The sequence below is a fragment of the Trachurus japonicus genome, chromosome 13 (assembly GCF_045865225.1).
Source record: "Trachurus japonicus isolate A0001 chromosome 13, Traja_1.0".
NCBI lineage: Eukaryota > Metazoa > Chordata > Actinopteri > Carangiformes > Carangidae > Trachurus > Trachurus japonicus.
This window is the reverse complement of record NC_140919.1, coordinates 22,602,482-22,629,985: the sequence shown is the minus strand read 5'-3', so window position 1 is coordinate 22,629,985 and position 27,504 is coordinate 22,602,482. Positions and strand designations below refer to the sequence as shown.

The following is a 27,504-nucleotide window of genomic DNA, read 5'->3' as shown; positions in this document are numbered from 1 at the left end:
AGCAACACATCTCGTTTGGTGTCGCGTGGTCAAAACAGCAGATGCGGAGAGCACAGAAATCAGAAGAAAGTAGTCCCTGAGCGGATGAATCGCGCGGATGTACACTGCAGTTGTAGGCCCCTCAGCTGATGTGAAAGTAGCAGGGGTAGAGAGAGAGAGAGAAAAGAGGAGCTGGTGCACTGTCTGTTACAACTACAACACTGGAACAAATAGGTAACAACATTATACAAAAGGTAGAAATTTTCAGTGACATGTCAGCAAACGGTCTCTCGGACCTTCGAGGTTATTCATTGTCGAAATACATCGGAGGAATTATGATTCAGTGTTGCGAAAATATCTCGAATCCCGTTCCTGCTTTCCTGTTTTTTGTGTCTAAAAAGGTATCAGAGGCCATTTCTTTTTGCTAGCTAGCGTTACCGTGCTAGCCGCACGCTAGGCAACTTGTATTAATTTAAACAAAATTTTAAACAAAATCGTTCCCAAAAAGACTGAATCCGTAAGATGTAACGAAGCTGGCGTTTGTATCAGAAGAAATCCCAATCCTGTCGAGGTGGCAAAAGGCGTTAGGTAGCGAATACAACAAGGCTCTGCTAATATTAATTAGCTTGTATGCCAAGGTTAGCTGGCAGTAGCTATGGCTCTTGTTTGATTTGACAACGCTAAACGTCATCTACGTGACTGCCTCGCAGACGCAAATTCGGTACAAAGTCAGGCATTTATTGACACCCGGGCAGATATATTAACCAACACCACTGAGGATCGATATTGTGTATACCTAACAACCAAGTGTATATTTTTTGTCCACTTATTGTTGGTGAGTTTACGGTTATTATTGAGGAAAACACTCGCTATCTTAACATGGCTAAGATAGCATTAGCTTGCTAATAATTAGCTTCGATATACTTGTCATCCTGGTCTTAACGGGGGCTAAATAAGATGCTCAATGTTATTTTTGCCCCTTCACATAAACTCTAAATAGGAAATATGTTCTGCATTGACACGTCTCTTGTTAGCAGTCAACTTGTTTTTGTCTGGTTAGCGTTAGCCTAAACGCTAACCAGCGTTGTAGTCAGGGGCAGGCATTGGCCTTAAGTCAGCTTAGAAAACATTAGTGATCCTCATAGCAGGCTAACACTAGTTAGCTCCTCTTGTGTACTCTACATTCGCATTGACAGTTCCCTAGACAGTGATACTGGATCTATCTGATTACCTGGCGACTTGACAGCTGTGTATTTTTGATTTGATCAACCCATCAAACAGTACAGAAGGTGAGCTAACTTGCGTGCGAGGCTTGTATATTTATTTATTTTTTCTTCTATCTTGATCGTTTGCCAGACACACCACTGTGTCATGGCAGTGGGAATAACCAACTCGGCTAACCTTGTAGGTTTTACTGGTAGCCTGCGAGCTATATTACATTAAACCGCTTTCAAAAGACGGTCCAGTCCGATGCTGCCATTTTCGATGTATTGCTAAGCTCAGGTGAACGCATTCGTCATTTGCCACTCAAGGGGCCCGTCTTGAAAATTTCAGTGAAGATGTCGCCGTTTCGTGCCACGCACCAGGGCACAAACAAGGTAGCTGTTCGATTTCGGTAGTGGCGTTTAGTTACAGAGCTAAATAGGTTGACACACACCGGTACGCCAACTACGCATTTCCATGGAGCCTCTGCTACGTTAGCCAGCGTAACTTTAACGAGTCTCTAGTATGTAATTACCGGCCTTGTTGCGTTTTCTTGTCATTATATTCAGTACAAAGCAGATCCAATCATCGCCTTTGGGATATGGTAGTTTATTTTAAGGATGTGGATGCGACTGAGTTACTGTCAAAATGTATGGGACTAGCTAGGATATGAATAGCTAAACATGCTAGTCGGTGGTGGTAGACAACTACGTCAGAAATGCAGGCCTCTGTAAATCATGGGTATAAAAATTGAACACTGTCGTGCTTGTTTTAGTGTGTGTGGTATAAGAAACTTTGTACTGACCAGCGTTTCAAACTGACGATCATTTGGTCTGCTTAACTAGTCACATCATACGCGAGTGTGGTGCACCAGTTGTCAGAATGGACGAATAAACAAAGACTAGGATGCACTGTCAGTACAGGCCTAAAATGGCCCTGTGAGCTTGCCAAGTGTGGCGTATTTTTATGATCAATGATGGTATGTTTTAAATCTAAACACAATGGGTTAATTAATAATCTTTTTATTTTTTCAAAATGGCAAAAAGTATAGCGGTTGTGATTCAGTTATTTCTGTGTATCAGTTGATAAAACCATCCAGCTGTGTATTTGTTAATATCAATCACTTCTGTTATCAGTGCTCACATGTCAGTGTCACTGACCTCTGAGAAACACATACGAATTATATTTAATATGTAAAACACGTTTACTCCATATCCTGTTAAAAATTCTAACTACAACTTACCCAACAACAACCTCTGTTGGTCAGGTATCCAAATGTTATGGAGTGTCATGGCCATTTTAAATAATATCAGCCACTGTTAATATTCTATAGAAATATGAGTTTTTGAGGTTGTGAAAGTTATCTTATAGTCTTTTCATTGTAGGTTTATTTAAATCAATTTTCTGTGACCTTGCTCATTATTACTCAATGGCCTCTCAGATGTAACATTGTAAAGTGATATTCTGGTGTTGAGGATGATCACAATGATTGTGATCACTGGATTAACGAATGCCATTGATAATTGATATTGTGATGATGGAAATTATCATAGTGGTTGAATTAATTTATGCCACTGGGTTAAAAGTAAAATTTAATTGAAAAGTCACAAGGTTAGTACAATTAATACTTGGCTATAGCCTTACGATCAGTCTGTGATTTTAATACATGATGACAAAAAAACAGTTTGAGGTGCTTTCTCTTAAAGTCATTAATTTGATAGAGACTATAAAATGTATGTTAATGTTAGAATTTCAGTGGTTTACTGTGAAGGGTGCACACAAGTATCATGTTCTTTACAATTATTGGCAGAAATACCAACTGGGGAACGACGGTACTTAGGATGTAAACTGAGCTGTGTGGATTTGTTTTTCTTAAGATGAAAGCACATTATAGACTTTGTTCAATCTTTTTGATAATAGAAATCTAGTGTGAATCAAGGTTATAAAAACTGAAGTTTATTTTTTTTGGTTTGTTTTGTTTTTTAAAACTTTATCAACTGTGGTTCCTTAAATGTTGTTTTTATGTCAGGTGTCTGCCCCAGCACAAATGGCTTTTGCCAAATGGTCCTCTCAAATAGACGAGAAGGGTTAGTTTGAGATTGAAGACGCAACAGCTGTAATAACTGTCACCTATAGCAGTGGAGCCTCTCCTAAACCACAACCACTTCTCACGGGAGTACTCGGAGATAGAGGCCACCATTACAGTTTGTCAGAGTTCTTATGTGATTTCTCTCTCTCCATGATTGCAGTGAATGGTAGTGTCTAGAAAGGGTATGTCCCTTCAGGAGAGAGGTGCCAATGTCCAACCGGCCTAATTCCAATCCAGGGGGGTCACTGCGCCGTTCACAGAGGAACACTGCTGCGGCCCAGCCACAAGACCATACAGTCGCGGGAAGGTGAGCCTACAAATTAACCATCCATTTTTTGTTAAAATCTTGGTTCAAAATTAGTGGCACTAATCATGATTTGAGGGAATATCACATGGGTCTTTCTTGAAGAGAGCATTTGATGTGGGCTGTTTGGTTCATGGGTGGTGTTTGTGTTTTGTAAATTACATTTTAAACCTAATTCTGAATGGTTGTATTGGCCTCTTTGATCAAAGTGCTTATCATGTGTTTGTTTATCATAGTCAAATGCTGATTAACTCTTCTTTCAGCTGTTTTCATGGTAAACCAGAGGTGTTATTGATCAGAGGATATGCAGATGCAAATTGATCTGGGGATTGATCAATACTCTCTTTTATGTGACTTACTTACAGAAACCCACCTTATCACTTGCTCTTTAATTCCCAACCTTACAGGTTGCAGTCAGAGCAGGTAAAACATAAAGCAAATTCCCCACCTGAAAGTAGAAGACCTAATTCTAAGGCTTCCAAAGCCACAGCCAGCACAGCCACTGGCCAGTCCAGAGGGCACAGCTCAAGAAGGTACCCCTCCTCTGTTCTTGGTGCTAAATGTGTGTGTGTGTGTGTCTGTGTGTGTAGGGATTGTACTTTATCCATTAACATCACACTTATTTTACACCTCTGGGTTTTGTTCTAAATCTGAATGAGTACAACGAATGTGGTACTGTAATTTCTCAATTCTTATGGTTTCAGAAATGTCCTAAGATTGTGTTGTGTTTTCTCCCTGACAGAAGCGGTCTTACTCTGTCCGTCGCTTCATTTGTGTTGCAAGACGACCCAGAGGCTGCAGGGACATCTGAACAAGAACGACCAGGCCACCAGTCAAAGAGCGAAGGCACCCGAGGGTTAAAGCGAAGTGAAGCTCCTGACCAAATCAGTACCTTTGGACCGACCCCTGCCAAGAAGCCCAAATCCCTCCCACCACCCCGAGACAATACCTCAGAGACCAAGAAAGGCCAAGCCAAGTCCAAGAAGAGATCAGTTCCTTCAGAACCACCTGCATCGTCAGGTCGAGGCCAGAGCAAGAAGAGTGGGTCCGCTGGGACCTCACCAATTCAGAAACGGAAGAAAGCGGACTCTCTCCCCGGTCTAAGTAGCACCGCTGGGTCCCTCCCCAATCGTACCGAGGGCAGGACTGCAAAACCCACCAAGCTGGCGTCTAAATCGGCCGCCTCAGCCAAAGCTGGGTGTAGCAACGTGACGGACTCCTCTTCCTCTGCCTCCACCTCTTCCTCCTCCTCAACCACAGGCACCAACAGTGCCACCACGCAGGGTGCTCGAGTCAAACAGGGAAAAGATCAAACCAAGGCGCGTCGCTCTCGCTCAGCCTCAAGCCCTTCCCCACGCCGTAGTACCCGTGACAAGGAGCAGGCCAAATCTGCCAGCTCTTCAAAATTTGAGTGGGCAGCACGCTTTAACCCCAAAGTCAACCTGCCAAAACCCAAATTGTCCTTGCCCGGATCCTCCAAAACTGAGACTTCCAAACCTGGGCCATCAGGATTACAAGCTAAACTAGCAAGTGAGTCACATTATCTGTGTGTGGATCCCTTCTGTTCATTGTTGAAACACTTGTTTAATCTGCTTTTTTCAGCTGTGGCATCTGTCTTGGAACAGCTTTCCATTAAGAGAAAAATATATGCGGGTGTTTGATAGTTGGGTTAATTTATTAATCTTTTAGTGATGGGAGGGGTTGAGTATTCTGGAATAAGGTTAAATTAATTTGCTTTAATTGGTTTGTAATTGCATAAAAGGATACAGGAGTTTAAACAGGGCAATGGTTGGCTTGTTGAGGGTCAGCACATTATTCTTATGTGCTTGGTTCGAGGTTACATCTCTGGGATTAAATGTCGCAGAGCCTGTGATCCGAGCAATGTCACAGCATCAGTTACAAAAGCTGAATCTTATCTGCAGGGAACATATATATTTGGTATAAATATTGCTCAGTTTAGACACATTATAAAACACAAACATCACATAGCTAATCATAAAGATGAATGCATAATAAATGAGTGTAGATTTAGTACATTTTCCAAAGCCTTCTGCCTTTGTAATTTATGATGTACATGTCATGAATGAATGCAGTTTGTGACACTCTGACATTCACACAATAAAGTGCGTGTGTCTTGACTAGCATGTCTTGTTCACATGAGCTGAGTGAGAACTGAGGCAGTGAGCTGGCTCAGATTTCAGCCTTAAGTACCAGTAGCCTGAACCCAGAGAGCAGCTAAATACATAAATACTGCTGGTTTCTCAATTATCAGTGTGGAGAAAATGTCAGATTTCACAGGGATAGGAGACCTTTAAAAAGGGAAATGCAGAAATAAGAAATGACCTTAATAGGTATGAAAGGAAGTGGTTAAAACTGTCCAACTGCACTACAACCAAAAACATTTAAGTCTACACATTTCTACACAATTCCTACACATCCAACCATGGGGACCTCAAAACAGTGTTTCATTTCAAGTAGAAAGGAAATGACAAGTGTCTTTGGCTGATGATTGAGTCAAAAATTTAGATCAAAGTTTGAATTTAAGATTATATGACTCTTTTTCTAATCTTAATTTTTTATTTGCTCTTTTCCCTGATTTCAGAAACACTCATATTTTTACAGAATGTACATTTCAGCAAAACTGGAAAATTTGAGCTGTTTTAAAATCAATGTCGACAGTATACCCTTTGATTTGACCTTTAATCCAAGGGCTGCATTCATGAGCGCAAAAATTGTGAATGCTAAATTGAGAATATGAGCAGTGTAACTTGTTTCTTTGCTGCTGTCTTGAGGGATTTAGGTGACCTATTGATCCCCTTAAGATGTATCCTGATCTTAAGGGAGTGTGCTTTTTATTTTCAACATCATTATGCAGTTATTGGTGGCTGCACAACAGAAGTTACAAATTATATAGCCTGTCCAATACAGGTTTTTGAGCCTTCCACCCAACCTATGTGTGTGAGCTTGGATCCTGTGATAATATGTTGTCAGATCTTTTTGAATTCCCAGTATAAAAACAATCAATCATTTTTGATGAGCTCTGTTTAGCAAAATAGGTCAAACTTATGAAATGTGTCAACTGTATATACAATTTTGGTCCGTCTACAGAAGCCTAAATGTACAGTGTATGGACAACTAAACATTGATTTAAAATTGCCAATATATATAACCAGAGGAAGCAAAACCGATGGTACATGAGAATTACAAATAAACCATTTAACAGCCACCAACTAGTTGGTACTAAAGAAGTATTTTGGTTTGATACCTATAGTGTAAAATGCGGAGAACTTGCAGGAACAATAGGCCAGATTTGATGTGTGTGGTTAAGTGAGTCTAAGCTGTCAGGTCAGCGTGAGGTCAGGCTGTTCTAGGCAGGTGAAAGGATAGAAACTGAGGTGGGCTCGGTGCCATGGGCCCTGGGCCAAAATGGAGAGACCCCTCCTAAGTTGGCTTTGGCGGGTTGTGCCCACCAGCTGACCAGGGGTATGTTTGAGGGCAGGGAAGGGCTCATACGCTGTTTCTGTCAAGAGGAAGGAACTTCTCTCTTGGAATATCTTCATTTGTCGGCCTTTAATAACTTTTTTAACACACATAGACTCTGTTATTTTCTGCTATAATGGTGAGTAAGCACATGCAGTGCTGCTGACATATGTTTCACTGCTGCTGCCTGGCTTTTATTTGCACAATGTCATTTTTGATTCATGTTGAGATTGTAATGTCATTGAAGCCACATTAATAGGGAAGGGTTACCATTGAATTGGTTTTAGATAATTGGGTCTTTATTTAGAATCTTTATGAAACTTGTCGAGAAACATGTGTGAAGATTTATTACTGTGCCACCAGTAATGATTCAGCAGTTAGGGGACACAAATACAGAGTCAAATGAAGTACAGGAAAATAAATTGCCCTTATCTCTTTAATTCATTTCGTCTTAATTTTTGAAATGTTTATTTTTATACTACTGAATTATGAGTCATGGATCCAGCATGAAGGTTGTCCTGTCATAGTGCCATAGCTGGGTTACTATTAATACCCCCCACTCAGTGGTACAGGGCTCCAAACAGGCGAGCCTTTACTATATTGAAAAGTAATTCAATAATTCAACCCAAATGCAAGGTCAAACTTGGAATGATAGTTGTGATATCTGAATGAAAAATGTTTCATGTCATCTGACATGTAAATCATCACAAACTGTTTTGATTTGCTTTGAAAATGTGTTTGAGCCATAAATACCAGTGCCAGTACCAATACCAGTGTTGGTGTTCTTCCCACCTTAGGTTTGAGGAAATCCACTAAGAAGCGCAGCGAGTCTCCTCCAGCAGAGCTCCCCAGCTTTCGGCGGAGCACACGCCAGAAGACCACGGGCTCCTGTGCCAGCACCAGGTATAACTCATGTTTGTCTCTGTAAAACATCATGATAAAACATCAGCATTTTACTTCAGGAGAATCTACATTTTCCTATGGGCTTGCTTCATTTGGTTGCCTTATATACAGCATTGATGCAAACTCAGGTTCACAAAGAGTGCTTTAATCTGTTCATAGAACGTGTGGCTTATAGCAGTCTGATGTTCTCTGGTAGCTGGAATATTAGCTTATCTTTGTTATTGTGAAAAAGAAAAAAGAAACTCGAGTCGATCAATAAACAGTTTTAATCATCCACTGAAAATAAGGGATAAGTTAGATTTATTTAGATGAAACTTATTTCAGTTGATCAAAAGTGTATCAATAATTGTGTTTGGGAAACAGCATCTGACTTTTCTTGGTCTTGAGGCCGAAAACTGAAAAATTGGTCTTGAAAACTGACACACTGCAGTCCAGACTGTACATTTTCTGCCATATGCACAATTAACATTTAAGTGGCAATGCACCACTACTGAGTGAATAAAAACATGAAGAGTGTGTGATGTGTAAATTATAGTGCTATTACAGTACTAATAAGGCACTGACCTTGTGCTTACCTTTTTTTTTAAGGTTATTTCTTCCAGCCCATCTATTCATTGTTGGGTTTATGTTGATACGAGGTCTGTGGTCTGATAGTTGTGTAAGATTGTCGTATAATGTCTGGATTCCTGCTATTTGAAAGTTTGATGTTTAACTAAGCTGCTTTAATATAATTTTTTCCCCTTTAATAATGTTGAAGATGCAGGAAAAGCTTTGTGCTCCACTTGTGTATTTTTTAGAGCTGACCCAAAAAAATCGAAGCTTCAAAGCTTCGTTCGTTGCCATGGTAATCGATCATGAAGTCCGTGATCGATTGTTTTCTTTTCTTCCTTTTTGACACCGGTTCTCATCAGCAATTGTTACATTAAAATGAGTAGGATACTTGGAAACATCCTGGAAACCTGCCAGATTTTGGAGATATGCAGTGTTTGTTTGCCATAACTTTCATTATTTCCGCTACAACCCCCCCCCCCCGTCAGACGTTACGGCCGCCGAAGCTTCGATTTTGATCGATTTTATGTCCGCGAAGCCTCGATTATCAAAATATGATCATATTTCGGGTCAGCCCTAGTATTTTTTTTATATGATGCATGTAATTCACCTGTGGTTTTCTGTGTTAAGTCCCACTCAAGGCACTGTTGCAGGATAATATGAAGATTTCAAAGCAAGATCGCAAAACAAAATAGACATTTAGTCATGTTTACTTTCCTAAACCACCAATAAGGCACTTCACTGAGCATTTCAGCTGTATGAAGACCATGGTCCATGATGTCACACAGGAAGATTTTTAGGACTGTTGTTATTTTGTACTTAGACAGTTTCCACCAGAACAAGTAGAAACCTGGATGTTCACATGAGCATCATCATTAATATAAATCAAAATATATCCAGGGCCACCACTACTGTGGATTTATCTGACTGGGAGTGGTAACACAGAATGTGCCGTGCTTTGTGATTACTGTACTCACTCATTATGAATCTGTTTTTTCTCATACCACAGTCGGCGGGGCTCAGGCCTAGGCAAGCGCGGGGCAGCCGACGCTCGCCGTCAGGAGAAAATGGCCGACTCCGACAACAACCAGGATGGGGCCAACTCGTCAGCCGCTCGGACTGATGAGGCATCACAAGGAGCTTCAGGTAAAAGTTGTTTAATTCTTGTTGGCAAACAAATTGTCTGTTTTTCTCTGTGGGAAGTAGAGCCTTTGGATGATCAAGATTTTTCCATTCATTTGCTTGAAGATGAACCCTCTTCAAGCAGTTTAAAAAACACTCAATTGGTTGACTTAGTTTTTTATTTTGTGTCCAGCTTCAAGCTCAGTTGCAGGAGCAGTTGGCATGACCACGTCTGGAGAGAGTGAATCTGATGACTCTGAAATGGGAAGGCTTCAAGGTATGTTAACCCCCCCCCCCCACACTCCCAAACACACACAGGCTTGATTTCTCCATTAGTACAGCTGATCTTTAACCCTTGCTGTTTTTTGTCCCTAAAGCTCTCCTCGAGGCCAGGGGTCTCCCCCCACATCTTTTCGGGCCACTGGGACCCCGCATGTCGCAGCTATTTCACAGGACCATAGGCAGTGGTGCCAGTAAGTGCAATCTTTTTTTATCCCTCCATCAGTGTGCTTCATGTTGGTGAGCTGTAGATAACTGTTGGGGAACTCTCACCCTATTTCCAGGCTCCAAGGCTCAGCAACTGCTGCAGGGCCTGCAGGCCACAGGTGACGAGTCTCAGCAGCTTCAAGCTGCTATTGAGATGTGCCAGCTGCTGGTGATGGGCAATGAGGAGACTCTGGGTGGATTTCCTGTCAAGAGTGTTGTGCCCGCTCTGGTGAGTCTTATCTATTTTGGCCATTTTGCTTGGCCATCTTCTCATGTATATGTTTAAGCTGTTCCTCTCTAGACTTAAATTACTGGATAAAAATAGGTTTGGTGTTCTTTTGTGCAACAGAACAATCGTTGAAATTCCTACCAGTGATTCTTAGAAAATGAATATGATTTTGTTAAACATGTATGTATGGAGGATATTTGAGTCAAACTGATCTGATCCCCTATTAATACTCAACTTTCTTTCACAGATTACACTGTTACAAATGGAGCATAACTTTGATATTGTGAGTATAATGAACTTCTGTTGCTACATATGTAGTAGTATTTTGTTTGATTCATTTTTCTAATGCCACCTGGTTTGTGTCTGCCCTTGGTCTGTGTGCTTAGATGAATCATGCCTCTCGTGCACTCACATACATGATGGAGGCATTGCCCCGATCCTCTGCTGTGGTGGTCGATGCTATTCCTGTCTTCCTAGAGAAGGTAAGACACTTTGTTCTCTGCCCCTAATCGCTTGTTAATTTACAGTGGTGGCCTTTTGATATGCTAATAACTTGTTCCACCTTCTTGTACGCAGCTTCAGGTGATCCAGTTCATTGACGTAGCAGAGCAGGCCCTCACTGCCTTGGAGATGTTGTCAAGGCGACACAGTAAAGCTATTTTGCAGGCTGTAAGTGTTCTGACTCTCTTTTTTTGTCTTAACCTTCAACATTTTAGCCACATTAACACACATGAAAATTATATTATAATTTCATCCTTCACAGGGTGGGCTTGCCGACTGCCTCCTCTACCTGGAGTTCTTTAGCATCAATGCCCAGAGAAATGCCTTGGCCATTGCAGCCAACTGCTGCCAGAGCATCACTCCAGATGAGTTCCACTTTGTTGCTGATTCTCTGCCACTGTTGACGCAGAGACTCACACATCAGGTGAGCAAACTGAAGGTTTCTTTGTGGTTCAGGAGATGGGCAGTCCATTTAACTGCATATTAATTAGTCAGCCACACTTCAGACATACTCTGTGAAGTAATGAAGTGGTTATACAGTACAATATCATATCACAGACATCTTTGGGTTATTAGACGGCTATGTGAGAATGCTATTGATGGTGCATGTTAATCAGTAATCGGCTTCATATTTACTGTAGAGGTCAAGCCTGCTATCTATTATTTTGCTGAAAAATGAAACGGGATTGAATTGTGCATATTTTATTTTGTCAGGAGTGGTAGCACCTAAATGTTGCTTGCCTGCATTATTATTACTTAAACAATATGTTCCCTTAGTAGTAGCTAATGGCACATTTGCATAGCAGCACTGGCTGCAGCAGGTTATTGATGCAGAAACAAACTGTTGGTAATGCAGTCTAAATTTGTCTTGGAGTTTTGACAGCACTCATACGTGTACTTTGAGGTCACTTGGATCGTCATTGCATTTTCTTAATCTTTTTTCTGTATCGTATTCATTGATTGATGCTTTGAATAGTGTTAAAGTGTTTTATTTCATTGTGACCTATAGAAAATAAAAACTAACAACTGTATTTATTTCAAACTCCATTAGGATAAAAAATCCGTCGAAAGCACTTGCCTCTGTTTTGCCAGACTGGTGGACAACTTTCAGCATGAAGAGGTTTGTACCTCCAGACTTAACACCATGTTTTGCATTCCTGTATTATACTCTATTTATTTACCACCTCACGCTCTTGTATTTTAATCAACAGAACCTGCTGCAGGAGGTGGCGTCACGGGACTTGTTGACCAATATTCAACAGCTGCTGGTCGTGACCCCTCCTGTACTGAGCTCGGGGATGTTCATCATGGTTGTGCGCATGTTTTCACTGATGTGCTCTAACTGTCCCTGCCTGGCAGTCCAGCTCATGAAGCAAAGTGAGTAACCCTTAAACATGCACGAACCAAAGAGTCATACCCATGCAACTCACTTATTTATTTCTTTTCTCTCGTTACTGATTCACATATTCATAGCAGGCGTTGTTAGTAAAGTTGAATAATAATATAATAATATAACACATGTCGTCCGTAATTTTTCATACCTTACTAGGTAGCTAAGAACAACTGCTAAGATCAACCTTTGAGTATTTGTATGTACTCATGCAAAAAAGTTAGAAATCTTGTACTTCACCTCGAACCATTGAGAAACATATATATACTATTGCCCCCCATGAGTGAACTCATGGCTGTTCACATTTACGGCCTCTACAATCCGCTTTGCAGTCAGTTGAAACAGACTCTAGCATTACTGTTTTCATTCTTTGTGGTGGGATTGCAAACAGACCAAGTAACAACAGAAATGTCTTTGTTATCTACTCCAGACATAGCCGAAACTCTGCGTTTCCTCTTGTGTGGTGCGTCAAATGGCAGCTGCCAGGAACAGATTGAACTGGTACCCCGGAGCCCCCAGGAGCTCTATGAACTGACCTCCCTCATATGGTAACATCTGTTTCAATACTGTATGGGTTACGTTTGACTCCCTAAAATGTTCTTACCTTGTCCTTTGCACAATATACAGATACTGTCCCTCACACTGTGTTTATGCCACACTGGTGTACAACAATGCCACAAATGTAACCATTGCTCCTCTCAGATCTTTAACAGATTCAGTTGTTTTGCCACAGTTGATATTAACTCATTGAGTGCCATTGACGTCTATGGACGTCAATCAAAATCCAACGCTTGAGTGCCATTGACGTCCATAGACGTCAAATGCAGTTTTCTGCGGCTGGTAAATGGGGACGCTCTCGCACACACTGTGAGTAATTTTGGGGCTTCTGGGATGTGTAGAACGAAGAAGACTGTAGATCAGAGCAAGAAGTGAAGGAGAAGACGAGCGCGATCGGTACGGAGATAAAAAAGTCGGAAAAAGTTTCTATTTCTAGAGGAAAACGACGGGCAGAGCCTGGAACAAGTGTAACGTGGAGCTGGAGGAAAGCTTAGCCACGGTGCTGTTAGCATAGCTCCAGCATGAAGTGATCAGAGGAGGCAGGAAAGGTAAACTCATCTAGATGATCAGCACCAAAATGCCGAAGCGAAAGCAGATCGCGGAGTCAGTTTCACCAGCTGCTGTAAACCGACGTTGTGACGACGAACCGAGAGATCAGCGCGGTGCGTCGCTGCCGCGGCCGCGTCCAGCACAGAGGCTGAAGACGCCACGACGTCTCCCTCCCTCCTTCAGAGACGAGGGGAAGCAGCAGGAGGAGGGGGAGGGAAGGGGAGGGAGTGGAGGGGCAGGGGGAGGGGGGCGTAGGAGAGGCTGAGGGGGCAGCAACCGCTCGTACTTGTTGTATTTTAGTTGTTGTTGTTGTTGTTGTTGTTGTTATGTTTTTTGTTTAGTCTTTTTTTTTGGGGGGGGGGGGGGGTGAAAAAAACATGTGAAATGAAATTTTCAGATGTCTTACATATTTTTGAAGCCAAAATTAAAACGGATAAATCACTATTTTTCTTGAGAGACTCTCTTTCACAAAAATGCATTTTTCTCAGCTTTCTAGAAAAAAAGTGGTCTTTTTGGTGCAACCAGGCTCTATTCAACTTAAGATAAATTAAGAATGGAACAAGGTACAAACAAATGGTTTTTTCCCTAGTTACATAGAGAGTCTCCTCTTTCCTTTGAGCTGTTTGGTGTTTTCAGAGTCATAGTACAAAATACTCTCTGGGTCTTGACATATTACTCAGAATGCCCCAAAACGCTGGCACCTGGCACTGACCATTTTATAAAAGGTCTGGCACTCAATGAGTTAATAACAGCCATGGCAGTGGTCATTTGTTTTTATTTTCTGAATTTTGATTTCCTCTTAATATAATTTTGCAGTGCTCCAACTGTACCAACATCATTTTGAGCACTTTGCACAGTGACATGCAAGAGTTGTTTTTTAAATTAATCCACAAGTTGTAGCTTTGCTGCATTAGCCTCTACTCTTGGCACACCAGCCTAGTCATACCACAGCAAAGTCTGTTAATAAAACAGCATGTCATGTCTGGGTCATCGCAGTAAAACTCAATGTCAAACCCATTTCACTAGGTGGCTATTAAAGTTAAGTATCCTGACAACACTTTTCTACTTTCAGTGAGCTGATGCCCTGCTTGCCTCGAGAGGGCATCTTTGCCGTTGATGTAATGCTGAAGAAGGGTAGTGCCCAGACAACCGAGGGTGCCATCTGGCAGTGGAGGGATGACCGGGGCCTGTGGCATCCTTACAATCGCATTGACAGCCGTATTATTGAGGTAAAAATGCAGCAGATACAAACTGTAACTCTCAAACTTTGTTACGTTACGTTGTGTTAGCTTTTTCTCCTGCCATTACATGGGTCCAATTCATATACGATACTTAGTTTGGGTTTCTTTGGTGATAATCTGGTCCCACAGACAGCCCACCAGAACGGAGAGGATGAGATCAGCTTGTCAACTCTGGGCCGTGTGTACACGATTGATTTCAACTCTATGCAGCAGATAAATGAAGATACAGGAACAGCACGGGGTATTCAGAGGAAACCAAATCCTCTTGCCAACCCCAATACAGGTAATACAGGTAATGCTGGTTGTGTCAAATTGCAGACATTTTTTATGAGATGGTGGCTTGATCAGTTTATCAAATTTCTAGAGGATTACACAAACATCAGACTGCAGAGGATGGACATTTTCAACATTTACAATCCTACAGTGACCATTTTCAAACTGCTGAAATCTCTGATAGCAAAAATCTGAGTGACACCAGTCCACTCATCACATGCACACAGTCAGCACTGTTCAGTCAGTCTGTTGCTGAGTCTGTTTATTCTGTCCTTCTAGGCAGTCACCAGGAGGTTCGTCGAGAAGATGCACGAGCCCAGTTAATGAAGGAGGATCCTGAACTGGCAAAGTGCTTTATCAAAACCCTCTTTGGGGTCTTATATGAGGTGTACAGCTCATCAGCTGGCCCTGCTGTCAGACACAAGTGCCTTAGAGCCATCCTCAGGATCATCTACTTTGCTGATGCAGAGCTGCTGAAGGATGTGCTGAGGAACCATGCTGTGTCCAGGTATGGTGTCCAGTCTCTGGGCAACTTTTAACACTGGCCAAATGTACTATTTGAGTGAAAGTAAATAGATTTTTTTTTAAATATCTGTTTGTGTGTTTTTATTTCTGCAGTCACATTGCCTCCATGCTGTCCAGCCAGGACCTGAAGATTGTAGTGGGTTCTTTGCAGATGGCTGAGATTCTCATGCAGAAGCTGCCTGATGTTTTCAGCGTCTATTTCAGAAGAGAAGGTAGCGTGTTATCCAATGACAAACCCATGACCCACCTTGTCTGCTCACCACAGTGGATGACCTAGAGACCTCATTCCACTTTAGACATAGAAATATATAAAATCTAAAGCTAAACGGTCTGTGAGACAAATGGTCCACGGTATGTTAACATTTTGTCATGGCAGTACAATGCACAGCTGCCAGTGTGGTCCTGTACGTTTCCTTTCCCAGTGCATTATTCCTTGCCTGTATTTCACATTGATTTGCAGTCCTCAGCTTGGCAGGAGTCACTTGAGAGGAAATTGATATGTATTTTTGCTGTTTCTTGTTAGACCTCATGCTGCGTTTCCACTACATGGTCATCAGTTTTTATTAGGTCAAATGACCTTGAATCTGGTACCTGGTGCTACTTTTCTGGTACCACCTCGGCCGAGGTTCCAGTGCGAGTATGGAGGTACTAAAAAGTGACGTGCAACCACTGCAGACCACTGATTGGTCAGGAATTTTCACTGCGTCATCAATGCGCAGCATGCATCCTGCTGTGGGGCTATTAATATGCCACTTCATTAAGTTTTACTATTTTTTTTTATGCAAGAAAGAAACTGTTCAGATCCCCAATATGTCGTCAGTTTATCCAAATAACACCTTTTTCGAAATGACTACATTTTTGGCCGGGACCAGCGGGTCATCTCAGAGGTGCCCACTGCGCAGCCCGTCTCCTGAGATGATCGGCCAGTCGACCTCCGTCGTCATCCCGGGGAGAAAGCGATCCAATGAACTTACCTGCAGCTCATATATTTCCTTTTGGAAGATATGGTGAAATCCTAACAATTGTGGCAGCCACATTAGTGTGTCTGAATGTTAAGTGAAGCTGAGTCGAGTCTGGTACCACCTAGAGGAAACGTGGCTTTAGCCAGTTTGTAATGCCTCTCTTTCTCCTTTCTGTTCCAGGTGTGATGCATCAGGTGAAGAACCTGGCAGAGTCTGAGAGCTTTCTAGTCACTAGTCCCCCCAAGGCTTGTCCTAGTGGCACTGCTAGTCTGTGCACAACCACCATCAGCACAGCATCCACCACATCTACTAATAATGCAACACCAGACCTGGGCTCACCCAGCTTCCAGCACAGCATGGACGACTCACTGGACCTCAGCCCACAAGGGTGAGTCAGTGGCCGCATGTGGCTTTGCTTTGGCCGTTTACAGTGTTTTAAAAATACTTTTCTAGCACAGTCCCAAACTCAGAGTCACACTCGGAGACTAATCCTGTAAATACAGATTGCACCTGTGTCCTGTGCTGAACTGCCTGTAAACAGTTAGTTCTTATTTTGTCTTCAAAATCAGTTAGAAACTGTATAAATAGCCTTTACTTAAACTGAAGGAGTTATTGACAGCTGCTCCTCATTTACAATGTTGTAACAATATTTAAAGACACAAACTACAAGAAAACAGCCAAACTTTAGTAGAATTACTTGTGGGATAATGGGAAAGTCAGGATGAGGGAATGTGAATTATGTTGTATCCCCAGATGAGGTCAATAAACATATTAGACACTATTAGTGTGTTAAATTCAGCAATCCTGTAAGTTTGTCAGTAGGTATTGTGGGTGGGCAGTGTGATCTTATCTTTACCCCAAGAGCATTATATGAATTATTTTCCCTTTCATTAAGGCGGTTAAGTGATGTCCTAAAGAGGAAAAGACTACCTAAAAGAGGGCCTAGAAGGCCCAAATACTCCCCTCCAAGAGATGATGATAAAGTAGACAATCAGGGTAAGTTGAAATGTTGAAATGGCATTTTGTGGTCTTAGTTAAATTATCACAATTTCCCATAGATATGGATCTCTCTCCTAATCTACCTTTCGGGTTCTTTACAGCCAAGAGCCCCACAAGTACTCAGTCGCCCAAATCATCCTTCCTGGCCAGTCTTAATCCCAAGACATGGGGAAAGCTGGGTGCCCAGACCAACAACGCCAACTCGGAGCCCTCACGCACAGCGGGGGTCAGTGGCCTGGCAAGGGCGCCTCCTAAGGACTCGATTTCAAATAACAGGTGCGATGATGAAAGTTGTCTGACACAGCAAAGTACTTCTATATCATCCAAATCACATTGGTGTAATTTATTGTTCATACAAAATGAACGCAGAGCAATGTGTGGGTCTCTGTTTGTAATCATCATACATTGTTTTGCAGAGACAAAATAAAGGCCTGGATTAAGGAACAGGCAAGTAAATTTGTGGAGCGCTACTTCAACTCTGAAAATGTGGATGGCAGCAACCCTGCACTGAATGTACTCCAGAGACTTTGCACAGCCACTGAGCAGCTCAACCTGCAGGTAAAATACACACTGAGATATTTATTGAATAGCAATAACTACTTGAAAATTAAGTTTGTTGAGATTTTGTTACTTTATTCTGAAGTATTGCTGACATGAGATACTGATGCTGAGATGATTTTCATTTAGCAAAGATTCACTGCATGAAATACATTTCCTGTGTGATGTTGTTTACCAGGTGGATGGTGGCATGGAGTGCCTGCTGGAGATCTCCAGTATTGTATCAGAATCCGATGTGTCGTCTTTTGAAATCCAGCACAGTGGGCTGGTGAAGCAGCTTTTGGTCTACTTGACCTCCAACACTGACAGAGACTTGCTGAGTCGTGATGTGCGGCTCAAAAGGTTCCTCCATGTGTTTGCTGGCTGTCCGGTGAGAGGCTAAAATCATGCATTTCTCTCAAAATAGTTACACTGCCTAACTGCTAAGGTTAAGTAAATGGTACAGAGAGACCTGTGTCTTTCTCACATCCTGTGTTTTGCTCGGTCTTCTTGGCAGGACACACCCCACTTGTTGTCGTCGTTCCTGTTGAATTGAACTTTTCTCATCCAACCTCATCTAGGTCCCAGGAATGGAGCCTGTAGGTCGTCTAGACACTACAGAAAATGGGCCCTACCTGGCACTGGTGCACAAGATGAACAGCTGTCTGAGCCAGATGGAGCAGTTCCCTGTCAAAGTGCATGACTTCCCCAGTGGCAATGGGAATGGCAGCAGGTCTGCAGCATTACACACGTGTGTATATACTCACTTTAAGTTATGCTGTTTGGTATGAATTTGTATAGTTTGATGATTTTTTTTTTTTTCTTTCCCCCCACTCCAGAGGCTCTCAGGCGCTGAAGTTCTTCAACACACATCAACTAAAGTGTCAGCTGCAGAGACACCCAGATTGCACTAATGTTAAACAGTGGAAAGGGGGCCCAGTGAAGATTGACCCCCTGGCCCTGGTGCAAGCCATTGAAAGATATCTTGTTGTCAGAGGTAACAGGACAAACTAAAACTAAGTTAGACCAAAAGGACAGTGAGAGTTTGGTTGCTGACTAAAAATCTCATCTGTACAGGGTACGGCCGAATCAGAGAAGAGGATGAAGACAGTGATGATGACGGTTCAGATGATGAAATAGATGAATCACTGGTATGTGAGGTCATTCATGCCAAATAACGCTTATAATTGTATTCGTAAGCAGCCAATCCCATGTGTATGTTTGTTGAATTCTTAACTAACCACAATATTATTAATACACTGTAATTTGATACTCAGGCGGCGCAGTTCCTGAACTCTGGCAGTGTGCGTCACAGACTACAGTTCTACATTGGTGACCACCTGCTACCATACAACATGACGGTGTATCAGGCTGTACGGCAGTACAGTCTTCAAGCTGAAGAAGAAAGGGAGTCGACAGACGATGAGGCAAACCCACTTGGGCGAGCTGGCATCTGGACCAAAACGCACACAATATGGTAAAAAAAAAAAGTTTTTGTTATCTTAAAGTGTTGGTTGGTCAGATGAATGAAAATGTTGTCTCACCTACTACAGTGCACTGTGATGTGCTGTATTACACCGCATGATGGGCTCATGGACTGACCACTAGTTGCAATTGCAAAATGTTGTTATCTTTAGTGCAGTTTCTCCACAGAATGTTCAGATTCCCCAAGTCTTGTCATAAAGGTAAAGAGCCGTAATGATCAGCGTCCAAACACGCCTGCATCTCTCATGTCTATGTGTTTTATAAAAACATATTGAAGATTCTTTATTTCATATGGACTTATAACACTGTGGTGTTCACACCAACAAGACCATCCAAAGACTAAATACCCTCTTGTTTGCTGGCAGGTATAAGCCTGTGAGAGAGGACGAGGATGGCAGCAAAGATGCTGTGGGTGGAAAGAGGGGCCGAGCCCAGACTGCTCCCACCAAAACCTCACCTCGCAACGCCAAGAAACAGGATGAGCTGTGGCATGGTGAGAATCTGAAATATGCCATGGTGCAGAGTTTCTCAAGATACATTTAGGCAGAATGTACTGCATCTACTCCTTTCTTAACATGGCTGTGTATTAAAGCAGAAGTAAGCGATCCGGTCGTTTTCACTAATGCTGCGTTCAAGGCAGGCTTTTGAAATCGTAAATTACAGCTTCAAGTCACAACTTACGACTTTGTAGCGTTCCAGGCAACCCACTCGTGTTTTTCCGACCTGTTTTACCTGTGAAAGTCACTATAACGGCCACTCGTAACTTCCGACCCGTGAACTCGTACCAGATCGAACTGATACAACTTCACAGGACGGAAAAACACGAGTCTACGAGTTGCCTTGAACGCACCATAACAGTCCTCGTCCCTACGTCGCCACATTCACGGCGTCCCTTGGCTGCACGCACAGCCCTGCATGCCGTTCTCTCTCCTCATTGGATAAAAACTGTAGGATACGAGAAATGTTTTCTCCTCGGCTCAGAGCAGAGCAGAGTGACTGACAGACCCGTGTTTCGGTCCAAACACTCTATGTAAGTGATTGCTGTCGGAAGATATAACTATTTAAGACTTATATTAACACAAATATATCACTTACTTCTGCTTTAACTGTTGCACACTGAGAAATCAACACTACGAAACTGTTGAGTGACCATATCAAGAACAGAAAATTAAATTTGCACACCTTCTCTATAGCCAATACTACAGTATTGTACCTTAAAGACCCACTCCTGTGAAAATTGTGTTTTTTGAGCTTTTCACATGTTCCTGTGGCATTTTTCTTGTGTTAGAGCACATATCGGCAGAAAAGGAAGTGCAAAATTGCATTTCTGAGACGCAAACTGGCAGTTTCAGGGAGACTGGAGCTGACGTGTCACAGCTCCAGGGGAGGGCACTAGTGCTACAAGCTCCCGCCCCACTCTGCATCTGGCTCAGAGGTGAAAGGATTGGCAGCTCGGTGTAACTGTCAAGGTATAACAGGTATAGCTCACCTGGTAGAGCAGCTTGTACCGTGAGCAAGGACTATGTTCCAGTCTGGGATCGAATCACAGTGTGGAGTTTTACGCTAAACGCGCTGAATCTGTAATTGTACAATGTCCAGCTGTCAGCAAGCGGGGGGTAGGGTGCGAGGAGGTGGCTGGGCGGGTGCAGAGCAGCACAGTCTCCACCCACCCCCCAGAGGTGCATTGCTAATGTGCATGGCTAATGAGCTGGTTTTAAAATGACCAAAAAGGGTCGCGGGAGTGGGACTTTAAGGCTCTGTGAGTGAGTGCCACTGCCACTAGAGGTCACACTGGACCACCACAATCTCAGACCAAATTAGACGCCTTGTCAGCTTTGCCTCTGGCCACAACCCCCCTCCCGACCTTCACATACTCACTCACCAAGGTGTTGGTGATCCCAGTAAATGTAACCACTAAACAAACGACTAGAAGAACAACTGAATTAAGTTACCAGAGTACACCAGAGCCAACAGAACACAATCCAGCTACAACCATTATGCAGCTCTAGCATTGCAGTGATATGCTCCACAGTAATGCTGACAGTGAGTCAGCAAGCAATGCTGAACAAATTAAATACTATCAGTAACTGCAAGTTAGCAAATATCATCTTGCTTCTGTAGTTGGTTACACTTGTTATATGTCCATTCACATTACTAACCATCAACTACGTTGTGCATTAAGAATAAAACAGTTGAACTGGGGCCTTTAGCAGCTCATAAGGTTCCCTATCTAGGTAAAACTAGTGTTGGCTCCACAGTCAGACCAGTAAAAAGATTCAGCCTTGGACTCCTCCACTTAGACTGGGCCACAGGAATGACTCCGACAACCTTGTTTCTGCACTTTCAGATGGTGTGTGTCCCAGCGTCATCAATCCCTTAGAGACATACCTCACTTCGGAGCCACCAGAGACCATAACCTTTGATGACCCCTCTTTAGAGGTCAACCTGCTGCTGAGGGTCCTGCACTCCATCAGTAGATACTGGTTCTACTTGTATGAAGTAAGTCTCCCTCCCAAGGTATTGCAAATGTAGTCGCTTATGGTCAGTTTGTATTTATGTGAAGATTGTATCAGACTTTCAATTTTGGGTGAATTAATTTTTAACATGCTGCTCCTAAAACCCTGAAAAAGTTGATATGCCTCTTTAAATGTATACATAAACATACATGGTTGGGTTGGGTTGGGTTGGGTTCTCTAAATGTATTGTCTCAGGCTCACGTGCTTTTAATATCAGTTACAGTTTGCTAGCATGAAACAAAATGAATGTTTGTGGTTGTGTTGCAGAATGCTGTGTGTAAGGAAATCATCCCCACCAGTGAGTTCATTAACAGTAAGCTGACAGCCAAAGCCAACCGTCAGCTACAAGACCCACTGGTCATCATGACGGGGAACATCCCTACTTGGCTCATTGAGCTTGGAAAGACCTGGTAAGGATTTCATACTGTCGTACTGACCAGAGAGGGGAATAAAGAACAGGTTTTCATCTGTAATATACACTTGGACTACAAAACAGATGTTGGTATGTAGAGCTAATGAGTTGGTACTTATATATTTCTCTCTCTTCCCCATAGTCCTTTCTTCTTCCCCTTTGACACCCGGCAGATGTTATTCTATGTAACTGCCTTTGATCGCGACAGAGCCATGCAGCGCCTACTGGACACAAACCCTGAGATCAACCAATCAGATTCTCAGGACAGCAGAGTTGCACCGCGTCTCGACAGGAAAAAGGTATTGTGAAGCCTCATTGCACTTTTCACATCTAGAAAAAGGCTTTCTTTTAACAAATCAGTTTTAAGTACATTTTAATTTACATCGTTAGAATTTTGGTACCTGTTGATTGTTTTTTTAGAGACATGAATTGACCTGTCCATCTCTTACCTTCACTTGAATTTCAGAGGACGATAAACCGAGATGAACTCCTCAAACAAGCTGAGTCTGTGATGCAGGACCTTGGCAGCTCCAGGGCAATGTTAGAAATTCAGTATGAGAATGAGGTACCTAAGGTTTTTAATACCTGAATACCATCCCAAGACATGCACGTTGATGCAAGAGTTTTTCAAGTCTAATTCCTCTGTCTTCCTTCAGGTCGGCACGGGTCTCGGCCCCACTCTGGAGTTCTATGCTCTGGTGTCTCAAGAGCTTCAGCGGGCCGACCTTGGCCTGTGGAGGGGTGAAGAGGTCACTCTGGCCAATCCTAAAGGTACCAACTAATGCACCCTATGAATCCTAAGACACACACATGAGATCATTAGTATATCATGTTTTCTTTTATTCACTTTTACTCAAAGTTAAAGTTAAAGATACTTTGTTAATCCTTTGCAGGAAATTACATTGTTAAATACATACACTACAATACTCAATACATCTGCACTGGATATAAATATTAGGGCCGGGACTTTAACGCATTAATTACGATTAATTAATTACACAAAAATTAACGCGTTAAAAAAATTAACGCATTTTAATCGCACTTATTAAAAAAAAAAAAAATCTTTTTTTTTTTTTTTCTTTTTTTTCTCACATGTGTCTACGTGCGGTGCGCCCGCACGCGAGAGAGGCGGCAGTTTGAGAGGCTGACTGGCAGAGATGAGAGCTGGTGAAACGCTAGCATGGTTATTTAAAACACCATCTCTGATCTCTGCCTGCACATATATACACAGACACGGGCGCACGCTAAATGCGCTATATAGCGCTAATTGCTCAGCTGCAGGGCTATATCTATGACCTGTCACTGTCACAGGTGCATCTCATCTCATTATGATAGGACTTCACCCTCAGAGCTGTCTGTCTTCAGACTGTCCTGACCTGTCCCTGAACATCACACAGAGACAACATGGAGCTGCCTGTGTGACTGGTTACTGAGTTTTATTAATGTTTACATCAGGCTGAGTTCAACAAATCAGTTTATGCTACTGTGATTTAAGTAGCCTAGTTAAATACTACAGTAATCATCATAGTGTATTGGAAGGAAAGACCATTTAATCTGTATTTATCAAATATCGATTAATGAATTAATCGATAATTTGCATCCCTAGTCTGTTGGTCTTGGTTAAGTACCACCTTGAATGCTTAAGCTTATGTATTCAGTCATTCAATGGTATACTAAAATCCATGTGAAAAAAAAAATGCTTCTCACTGTTCTCAGGTCAAATATTTATATGCGATTAATTGCGATTAATTAATTACAAAGCCTCTAATTAATTCGATTAATTTTTTTAATCGAGTCCCGGCCCTAATAAATATACATTCTTGTACTTAGGATATGCTGGTATCCAGCACACCGAAATATATTTACCTTGCTCAACTCTGACCCTATTTTGTCTCTTCTCAACAGGAAGCCAAGAGGGAACCAAGTACATGTTCAGCTCCAGAGGACTGTTTGCTGTTCCCTTTGGCAGGACAACCAAACCAGCACACATAGCCAAAATCAAAATGAAGTTCCGTTTCTTAGGAAAGCTAATGGCCAAAGCCATTATGGATTTCAGACTGGTAACAACTTCCGTCTTCGCTAATAGGCTCATATTTTCATGGCACAGGCATTTAGTAAATGCTCTTCTAATAGTTCCAATGTAAACTTGCAGTAGAGACATGACATGCAGTGGTTGAAGACATTTTAAAACTTTAAGATCATAAGATTCATTGATTTGTCCATTTTTGCAGCTTAAGACGATGCTGTAGCATTTATGCAATCACATACGTTTTCTATAACATGATTTGTAAAATGTGTTCTTTGTTTTACTGACTTAATGAAACACTTGTCCTTCTCTCTTTGCTAGCTGGACCTGCCCCTGGGGCTGCCATTTTATAAGTGGATGCTGAGGCATGAGTTGTCTGTAAGCTCCCATGACCTGGTGAACATTGACCCCAGTGTGGCCAAGTCCATCCAGCACCTGGAGGATATTATCCGCCAGAAGAAGAGGCTGGAGCAGGACAGATCACAGGTAAAGCACACCGTCCTCACATTTGGGAAGGATTACTTTTCATTGTCTGTTAACTCAGAAAACCACCTGGACTCTGCTCTTAAATATCCTAAGTGAGGACCTCCCCTCTCACACTGTGGTCGTCTCGGCCGCATTAAAGCACCTGCCTTGTAAAATCACCGGCCTCTACTGACAAACTTGTCCTTGATCATCAGAAATGATACCAGCTGCTATTCTCCATCACTGTTCTCGTTGTTAACCTGCATTTCTCTCTGTGTTTGTGTGTGTCAGACAAGGGAGACCCTGCAGCAGGCACTGGAAAGCTTGAACATGAACGGATGCTCAGTGGAGGACCTGGGTTTGGATTTCACCCTCCCAGGATTCCCCAACATTGAGCTGAAAAAGGGCGGCAAAGACGTCCCAGTCACAATCTACAACCTGGAGGAGTACCTCAGGGTATGTGATGCTACTGCTCTCTGTCAAGACTTTTTGCCACCTAATATTGTTCCTCTTGATGTTCATCTATTTTTTTTTTACATTTGGCTTTTTGTCTCTGTAGTTGGTGGTGTACTGGACTTTAAATGAAGGAGTGTCCAGACAATTTGAGTCATTTCGGGAAGGGTTTGAGTCGGTCTTCCCTTTGCATCACCTGCAGTATTTCTATCCAGAGGAGGTAAGAAGTTTACTTTTGTTTATTCTCCTTGTTCATAAATTTATTTTTACTCTCTGGGAAGACAAAACCCTACATGCATTTTCTCTCTTCTCCTGCCGTAGCTTGACCAGTTGCTGTGTGGCAGTAAATCAGAGACGTGGGACGTCAAGACTCTGATGGAGTGCTGTCGACCGGACCATGGCTACACACACGACAGGTGAGACATATGACATCCCTTCAGGCTTCTGCCTTATTCCCCTTTAAAAACACATCACTGGCATTGAAAATCCTTCAATTCTTGCTAATTTTTGTGTATTTTTATCTTATTTTTCTGCAGCCGTGCAGTTCGGTTCCTGTTTGAGGTGTTGAGCAGCTTCGATGCCGAGCAGCAGAGACTCTTCCTGCAGTTCGTCACAGGAAGCCCTAGACTGCCTGTCGGAGGTGAGTCATATCACAGACTTATTTAGAGAAATTTGCTGAATTAAAGAAGTGAGCACTGGCCGGTATTAGATCACTTTTAGAGCTTACGTAAATTTTGTTGAACCACATTGTGCTGAGCCTGGTGTTGCTCTTTGCCTCAGGTTTCCGGAGCTTGAATCCCCCTCTGACGATTGTGAGGAAGACATTTGAGTCAACGGAGAACCCGGATGACTTCCTCCCCTCAGTCATGACCTGCGTCAACTACCTGAAGCTGCCTGACTACTCCAGCATAGAGATCATGCGAGAGAAACTGTTGATTGCGGCTCGCGAGGGCCAGCAGTCTTTCCACCTTTCCTGATCTCTCCACATCTCACATTCAAATGCCTTCTACAGCGATTGATGAAATCATGACTTCCTTCTTAGTTTTTTTGTAATCACATACATCAAGGCTACGTGTACAGCCTTCTTGTTAGAGAAAGCAGCTTGCAGAAAAATTAAGACTCTAAATATATATTTGCTGCCCCTGTCTCTCAAAAAAAAATATAAAAAATAAAAAAATGGAAAGGTGTTCCATGACTCACAGAACTTAAAATATAAAAAAAAAGAGAGTAAAACTTATATCAGTAGTTGAGTAATGTTAAAAAAAAAAGATGAAAACATCTGGGTGACATTTTAAATTGCATTGCTATGTGATATTTAAAAAAAAAGGGATGTCTCCTCTCCAGAGTGGTGGACAATGTCACTGGGTGTCAGGGGACGAAGGGGGGTGGGGTGGGCGGGGGGGTGTCCATTGAGCAAGCTAGGTTTACTTTAGCTCCAAAGATCATTTGTACAGACAAATTTGCAGACTTTGCTCATTCTACACATTTGATAGAATAGGTCTTTGTTCTCATGTCTCTTCCCCTCAGTTTGTCCATTCGCATTCTGTTCTGTATTATATTGGCCCCAGTTTGTGTGTTGCGTTTTGGTTCGGCTTTTCCCCCCCTGTGTGTCTTTGCTTCAAGTTATGGAAACGAGAGTTGCAGTTGGTTGAATGCGGGTAGTGATGAGCGCATATTATCTTTTTTTTTTTTTTCTTTCTCCTACCCAAGTTGAGATTGTGTTCTGGCCTCCTTTATTATAGAGAGCTTCAGCTCAAATGAAGAGTTGTAACCAGTGTGTTGATCAGGTAAATTTGTTTTGCTCCTATTTTGATAGAGTTTAGTGTCTTTCTGTTGAGCCCTACCTGATGTGTAGGGTTGGTAGACCAAGCTCTGAGCAACCCTCAACACATAATGTAGCTGGGCACAAAATTTGGCTGGTCTCATTTTATCGTTTCATGGCCAGATAGCATTTCAAGTTCATTTATGGAATAAAGTTTATATGCAGTTTCACACCCTGTTTGAGGTGGGGAATATCTGCTTTACCTTTTTTTTTTAATTTTCTATATTGTCTTTATTTCTTGCTGTAGTTGATTTTTTTTTTTTTTTCTTTGCACTGCTGGCTTGGAACAAACCGTGGTGTGCACCTGCAGTCTGTGGCCAGGGGAGGGCGCCACTGTATGCTCTCCTGGCCCAATTGTTCATGTGCTGGTTTCTAAGATCTGCAATAATTTACTGCATCAGGTTCATGTTTTTACCTGAACATAAATAAAGTAACTGTTTGACTCA

The 27,504-nt window shown here is 42.3% G+C and overlaps 1 protein-coding gene across 14 annotated transcripts; it reads left to right on the top strand.

Moving 5' to 3' along the window:
* Positions 1 to 155: 155 nt before the first annotated feature.
* trip12 (thyroid hormone receptor interactor 12) lies at positions 156 to 27,504 on the top strand. 14 transcript variants are annotated; one of them, XM_085795400.1, is made up of 42 exons: positions 156 to 213; positions 3,432 to 3,578; positions 3,983 to 4,108; positions 4,318 to 5,105; positions 7,853 to 7,958; positions 9,517 to 9,653; positions 9,823 to 9,906; positions 10,007 to 10,102; positions 10,193 to 10,344; positions 10,592 to 10,627; positions 10,731 to 10,826; positions 10,921 to 11,013; positions 11,108 to 11,269; positions 11,897 to 11,965; positions 12,057 to 12,222; positions 12,666 to 12,783; positions 14,415 to 14,571; positions 14,713 to 14,866; positions 15,136 to 15,364; positions 15,475 to 15,593; positions 16,524 to 16,731; positions 17,239 to 17,339; positions 17,444 to 17,618; positions 17,759 to 17,900; positions 18,079 to 18,270; positions 18,461 to 18,612; positions 18,719 to 18,876; positions 18,957 to 19,030; positions 19,157 to 19,356; positions 19,730 to 19,857; positions 21,712 to 21,863; positions 22,148 to 22,290; positions 22,435 to 22,591; positions 22,759 to 22,857; positions 22,949 to 23,063; positions 24,198 to 24,352; positions 24,640 to 24,804; positions 25,075 to 25,239; positions 25,343 to 25,456; positions 25,558 to 25,652; positions 25,773 to 25,876; positions 26,017 to 27,504. In XM_085795400.1, exons 2-42 carry the CDS (start codon positions 3,481 to 3,483, stop codon positions 26,211 to 26,213), a joined length of 6,177 nt encoding a protein of 2,058 aa, XP_085651526.1. In that variant the 5' UTR covers positions 156 to 213; positions 3,432 to 3,480; the 3' UTR covers positions 26,214 to 27,504. The 14 variants fall into 14 exon arrangements, with proteins under 14 accessions (XP_085651526.1, XP_085651525.1, XP_085651527.1 ...); XM_085795399.1 differs by having other exon boundaries at positions 14,713 to 14,875; XM_085795401.1 differs by having other exon boundaries at positions 156 to 1,268.